Genomic DNA, 6921 nt, shown 5'->3' on the forward strand with positions numbered 1-6921 from the left:
CCGGTCGGTGGTAGAGAGTTGGTCGGTGGGTAGAGCGCCGGTCGGTGGTAGAGAGTTGGTCGGTGGGTAAAGAGTTGGTCGGTGGTAGAGCGCCGGTCGGTGGTAGAGAGCCGGACGGTGGCTATTAACAGCAGAACTGGCAGCGGATAGTTTTGGGCTTTTGCAGCTGAAGCTAATGTTGCTAATGCTACACAACATACAGCTTATGTGTTACACACATTTGCCGCTTCACCCTAACACATAATTAAGAAAGATTAAGCACAGCGTATAAACTAGTACTAATATTTGATTCGTGTCGTGTAGGGATCGGTATCCGGAGCAGGTGAGCTGCCAAAAGGTGTTCATCCGCCAAAAAACTCATTCCCGTCCGTGGCAGCGTGTGAATTAGGCCCATAACTCTCTTGAAGAACTGCGTGTTACTGAATGTATTGGGCTTTAAAAACGTATGTCAGCAAGGTGAGTTAAAATCTCTCAGATTTAACACTCATTCATAAGAAGAAAGTATATTGAATCAGAAAGAAAACCTGTCAAACCCACGAGAGCTGCAATCACTTTGGGGCAATTAAGTGCTAAAGTGCATTTTATGGTGCCCCTTTAAAAAGGCATTTCAGTTATGAAAAAACTATAATTTATATATACATATTAAAATGTGTTAGGCATCAGTTTCACACACTCACCTACTATGTAATGTAAGACTATTTGTCAGTGACTAAACGCCAGAGTTTAAGGTGAACCGGCTATTCTCATTTAGTGCTCAGCAGAGTTAAAAGAGCTGTTCTGACAACCAGATGAAACTAATTGTTGTTGTATTGTTTAGTTTTTAGGCCAGACATTTGTAGTAAATAGTTCCGTCCACACTAAGCGACTACAGGAACATGTAATGAACCAGTAGATCTTTGTTACTGCTCATCAGAGGCCTTTAAACGTGTTTTAAATCCTATTTTAATGACCTGGGACTCTCCACAGAGCCACCGTCTACTGCTGTCTCTTGTCTTACAGAAGGTGGGCGTGTGTGCAACATGACGTCTCCGGAGATCGCCTCTCTGTCCTGGGGCCACATGACCGTGAAGGGGTGCTCCTCCAGCTACAAGGACTGTAAGGTCTGGCCTGGAGGCAGCCGGGCCTGGGACTGGAGAGAGACCGGGACCAACGTGAGTGGAACTCAGATCTCAGTACTCAACGAAACACACATGTGCAGGACGGCGTATTAAACACATGTGCAGGACGGCGTATTAAACACATGTGCAGGACGGAGTATTAAACACACGTGCAGGACGGAGTATTAAACAAACGTGCAGGACGGCGTATTAAACACATGTGCAGGACGGAGTATTAAACACATGTGCAGGACGGAGTATTAAACACACATGTGCAGGACGGCGTATTAAACACACATGTGCAGGACGGAGTATTAAACACATGTGCAGGACGGAGTATTGACACATGCTTAAAAAGACAACAGGAGCTGGCACGTGCTCACACGTTATCTGGCCCTTTCCCAGCATACCCCGGGAGTTCAGCCTGCAGACCTGGACGAGGTGCTGAAGAAGGGAATCGACTTGCTGGTCATCGGCAGAGGGATGAGCGAAGCTCTGCAGGTAGAACCAAACTACACTAAGTCCAATTTAATCCGTTGAAAAGCAAGACGAATCATCAGTTTAGAATTTAAAGCTTCATTTCACTACAGTGGTGCTCATAAGTTTGTGAACAAATTTTAAAGTTGACTAAAAAGACAAAAAAATCGTCTTATGGAAATTGATCTTAATGCCTTAATAAAACTAAATAGGTGTAAATATATATAAATGTTCCTTAAAATATAGGAGGCATAAATTCCCATAGAGGCAGGCGCATGTTCATTTTTAAAGGCCATTAAGGTTATTTCAACAGGATCAGGACAATATGCATCCGGATTAAGTTCCCTTGGCCTTTGGGATTAAAATAGCCCCCCCCCCCCCCCCCCATCATCACATAGCCGTACCACCCTGCCAATCTCTAGTTGTGATGATTCAACTCAATTTTATTTATAGTATCGAATCACAAGATTTATCTCAAGACACTTTACAGATAGAGCAGGTCTAGACCACACTCCAGGATCCACAAGGACCCAACAATGGGGGGGGGGGGCATTGTATTTACATTATTCATTCTCAAAGAAAGTTGGTGTGTTTTAAAAGTTGGATTTTTCTATTTCCATTTTTTTATTCATCTTTTTAGTCAACTCTGGCATGGGTTCATTACCTTACTAGAAGCACTGTAAGTAGAGAAGTTTCCTGGAGTCAGGTAAGTTAGTAGCAGTGCAGTTTGATGGTTGTTTGTTGTCCTCTTCCACCATCATCCACAGGTTTTGGGATGTTTCTTTTGAATGTGAATAACTTTCTACTTTCGACATGGAGGTGTTCAGGCACAGTGTTGAGAGTAGATCCATTTAGAGCCTACGTGTCCCCTTAGACACACAGGGGACAGACGACTAAAACCAAGGCTGGCTGGACCTCTGTAAGTAAAACCTCTTTCTCTTCTCTTCCCTCAGGTCCCGTCCTCCACTCTGGACTTTGTGATGCAGAAAGGTGTTGACGTCAGAGTCTTGCAGACGGAGAAGGCCGTCGCTGAATACAACAAACTGGCCGGCCAGGGCGCCAAGGTGGGGGGGGTCTTCCACTCCACCTGTTGATTATGTAACGTTCGCACAGACGGAGATGACACACACACACAGGATGTAATGTAGAGCTGCTATCTGGAACTGGACCTGGGCTTAGAGACAGTCGGGATTGGTTTTAAGGAATAAAAACAACCCACAGCATTTTAACCCACTGCAGACATGTTAACTCGTGCATCCAGATGCTCTGGCAATGCGAGACTAGAGTAAGATTAAATCGTCCTAATGTCCAGTTTATTGTTGTACAATTTCAAATGTTACTTTAGATAAAATTGGAAAACATTTCATTTTAGTGGGCACTTTTGGGAAATTTCGCTGATACTGCCGTGCCCACTTTTAACTGTCAGCTAAAAGAGTGATGATGTGGTGTAGTTGGTAAAAGCTGATGAACATGCGTCGTTCAGTACATGTGTCTCTGCTTGTTTGCTGCATTAAATAAATCTAGAAAATAAATCATCTCCTTCACATGGTTTTATCTTTCAGAAACAATTGTAAAGTACAAAAATATTCCCCAGACAACTGACACAGCATGAGGAAAAACACTCTTGTGCATCCTCCCACTTCACCATGAATTATTATTTTTGTCCAATTCTAAAACTGAATGTGTTTTTGAAAGAGAAAAAGAAAACAGTGTTGTCTTTTCTGCACAGCTTTGTATTTAGAGGGTCTCTCATCTGAAAGCGGTGAAGATTGAAGGTCTTGTTTGGGGGTCCTTTGTGATGAGTCGTTAGCGGCGGGCAGGTTTGGGCATGATGTAGACTTTGACGGGCTTGCTGAACGGAATGGTTCCCTCTACGGCGGCCTCTGGTGGCGGGAGGCCGTCGATGCTGTCGCTCCATCCCAGCTTAGATGCCGAAGAAGAGGAGAGGGAGGTGGAGGAGGAGCTGTAGGCCAGCAGGAGGCGCACCTCGATTTGAGACGGCTCTGAGAGAGAGAGAGAGAGGAAGACAGAGAGGAAGACAGAGTCAAGGAAACTCCATCGAGATGAGCTTTCCTTTTCTCAAAGGCAGGATACCCAGGGCTCGGTTTACACCTGTCACCATTTTTAGCCACTGGGGGCCCATAGGCAGGCTGGGGGAACTCATATTAATGTTAAAAGAACTAAAAGTGACATTTTCATGCCATGGGACCTTTAAAACATGTTTCCGATTAGAGAACACAGCAAGCAGACACAAGCTAAAACACAGCAGTGAAATAACAAAAAGGGAAGTTCTTTAAAAGCTGTACGTTTTGTGCAGTATTCGGACTGGATCAGTGGTTGTGCACCGACGTAGCCAAATCTCTGACTCTTGAATTAGTTTAACAGCAGATGGAGTCGAAAACACGTCAAAACGTCACTAAAACAGAACCACCCGGTGTGTGTAGGTGTGTGTGTGTGTGTGTGTGCGCATCATACTGACCTGTCCATGCCGTGTGTGAGAGGTACACCTGTGTGATGAGTCTGTGTCTGTCAGGTCCAGGCTTTCTGAAGTCTGAAGGTTTAGGATGGATGACGTGGCTCTGGCCGTCTGGATACAGAACCTGCAGAAAGACCGGGAATCCCTTAGTGTTCATATCCAGAACCAATGAGCGAGCAGTCCAGGTTTTAGTTTAAGGACGACACTAACAAGACATGTGGCTATTACAACGAACTCTACAATGCCAAGTCTAATGCTTCACTGTAACTTTTTTCATCACTATACCATGACTTTTTAATCACTATTTTGACATGCTAAACTTTAGCACTTTCTTCAACATACTATACTATTTTTTAATCACTATTTTTGAAATGCTATACTATGACTTTTTATTGCTGTTTTCTTTTTTTTCCTTGATATATTGTAGTATGATTTTATTTAACAGACTATACTTAGGTTAGTGATCTACATCAGACCGACCTGTACTTTGACAGCGTTCTGGGGGTCCTGAACGTGCTCCAGCGTTGCGTCGATGTCTAGCGCCACCACCAGGCCGGTCGTGAACCGCAGCGGGTTGTCGGACTCCCCGGTCGGCTCGATGATGGTGGCTGTCGCCCGATGGATCTGTAAACCAGCAGGACAATGTTCATGGAAACCAAAACATTACATCACTGCTAGAAGAAGAAAGAAAATCAGGTCTGGAGTGCTCAGGAGTTCAAACAAAATCAGTATAATAAAGACATGCTCGTCAGATATGAACCAGTAAAAACCATCAGATCCACAGGCAGCGGTCTCTGAACCATCCCAGGGGAGGCTGCTTTATACTAGAGGAACCAGTAAAAACCCTCAGATCCACAGGCAGCGGTCTCTGAACCATCCCAGGGGAGGCTGCTTTATACTAGAGGAACCTGAGAGGCTTCCACCTGGTCTCTCACATCTCAATGTTATTGGACAATTACATACAATAATTACTTGGTGCAATAACTTATCAGCTACACGTGCACAAATGTTTATTTATTTACTACTTAATGTTTGTGCTGTACTTAAGTTGCACTTTATTTTGTCGCTGCACTACAACCGAATTTGTACAATCCATTTGAAACAATCTTTTTAACCTAATCTTACTCGACTTCTACTTTACGTTTTTATTATTTCTTACTAAAGCTGTGTATTTTGCCTTGAATTTGACTTTGAGCAACTGCAAATAAATCATTTCCTCGAGGGGATCAATGAAGTATTCAGATTCGGATTTTACTTAGTTTGTTGTTGTTCTATGTTATGCTTTGGTTGGTGTATGTGTGTGTTCAATATGTTTAGTATATATTTAACGCTGTATAATCGCACAAAGTTCTCATGTCGCTTTTGTACGAACCACATTGTGTTACATTGATTTGGATGAAATGTGTTATAGACCTGAAGTTTAATTGATTGACTGACTGATGAAAGTGCTCTTTAGACGGTAACACAAAAGATGAATAAGAAAGGTCCAATGCACTCTCCTTGCAATACATTAAAAAGCTTTTAATTAAAGACTATTTCATGTTGAACTTGTTAGTACATTAAAAATAGAGCTGGGGAACAACTCACGCGTAGCGGCGCTAACAGCCTTCTGAAGGCTTGTTAACGTTTTGTAAGAAGATTGCGGAGAACTGTTCTTTTTGAACATCACTGCTGTTGATTACTAAAACTTATTTAACAGATTTAGTGTGTTGGAAGTCCTTCATCACACCTGCTCAGGCAGTCTGATCTGCAGCAGGCCGCTCAGTCTCAGGGTGGCCAGCAGGATCTTCACCATCTCCACCGGTTTACAGGACGACAGCCGGGGCATCAGCTCCAAAAGCTTGTCCACAAAACTGTCCTGCAGGTGGGGCAGCTCTGCCGCAAACAGCCTGAGGGATGCAGAAGATATGGAATGGAGACACAGTGAGAGGTTGGGATGTGTTGTAGTTTATACCTGTACCGTGACGTCCATACTGCTTCCTGGTTGTTGCACTATTATATTATATTGACTGTCTATTGTATGCATAATTGCACATTTTTAAACTCAAATTTTGCTGCTCTCATTTCCTTCGTTGTCTATGTCTTCTTATTTTTACTTTTTATATTGTTTACTTGAAGGTTATGTTTGTCTGTGGACCTAATGGGTTAAATATGTCTTGTCTCCACCGTGGGATAGAGGGAAACGTAATTTTGATCTCTTTGTATGTTTTGACATGGGAAGAAATTGACAATAAAGCAGACTTTGAACAATACTTTTTCCGATACCAATTTCATAAAATCCATTTTGACAAAATGATTCTAATATTGCCTTTTGTTACTACATCTTGTTGCGTTTTTTACATCTTATGCAAAGCACTTTGAAGTGCCTTGTTATTGAAAGGAGCTTTGGCAACCACACTTTACAATCCCTTTATTTGACGCCACTTTCAGTCTACCTTCTGCTCGTTGTCTACTGTTTGCCTGTTTTTCATTGTGTGTTTACTTGTTTGTTTGTTTATTTTTGCTTTTATTGTAGAAAATGCTGCTGTAACAACGGAATTTCCTAGTAATATCTAATCTAGTCAAATTATTAACTTAACTTGCTCTGCCAGGATTGACCGGACATGCTGTGGTTATGTGTTAAAGATGGGGCAGTTTCAACTCTCAAATTTAAGCACAAATATTCAAACAGACCCCAAAAAGATAAAGACTCTCACCTCTGAAAAGACTCAATGTCCTGCAAAAACTTCTCGCAGCTGCTGATGAGAGGATCCAACCTGAAGAGAAATGACCTTTAACATCAGCATTCAGTTATTGTCCACATTAAGTCTGAAATGTATATATATATATATATATGTGTGTGTATGTGTGTGTGTGTGTGTGTGTGTGTGT

General features: G+C 42.5%; 2 protein-coding genes across 2 annotated transcripts in view; one reads left to right on the forward strand and one right to left on the reverse strand.

Annotated features, from left to right (window-relative positions):
* The first annotated feature begins 966 nt into the window (after positions 1-966).
* Positions 967-2983, forward strand: aamdc (adipogenesis associated, Mth938 domain containing). The gene is made up of 3 exons (XM_034866772.1): positions 967-1151; positions 1503-1598; positions 2528-2983. The coding sequence occupies exons 1-3, from the start codon at positions 1020-1022 to the stop codon at positions 2666-2668; spliced, it is 369 nt and encodes a 122-aa protein (XP_034722663.1). The 5' UTR covers positions 967-1019; the 3' UTR covers positions 2669-2983.
* A 126-nt stretch (positions 2984-3109) lies between these two features.
* ints4 (integrator complex subunit 4) overlaps positions 3110-6921 on the reverse strand; it is a 17154-nt gene continuing 13342 nt past the window's right edge. The window contains 5 exon segments of the mRNA XM_034866773.1: positions 3110-3577; positions 4054-4174; positions 4531-4674; positions 5780-5939; positions 6747-6858. Of these exon segments, the coding sequence (XP_034722664.1) occupies positions 3381-3577; positions 4054-4174; positions 4531-4674; positions 5780-5939; positions 6747-6858 (734 nt within the window). The 3' untranslated portion in view covers positions 3110-3380.

The sequence above is a fragment of the Etheostoma cragini genome, chromosome 3 (assembly GCF_013103735.1).
Source record: "Etheostoma cragini isolate CJK2018 chromosome 3, CSU_Ecrag_1.0, whole genome shotgun sequence".
NCBI lineage: Eukaryota > Metazoa > Chordata > Actinopteri > Perciformes > Percidae > Etheostoma > Etheostoma cragini.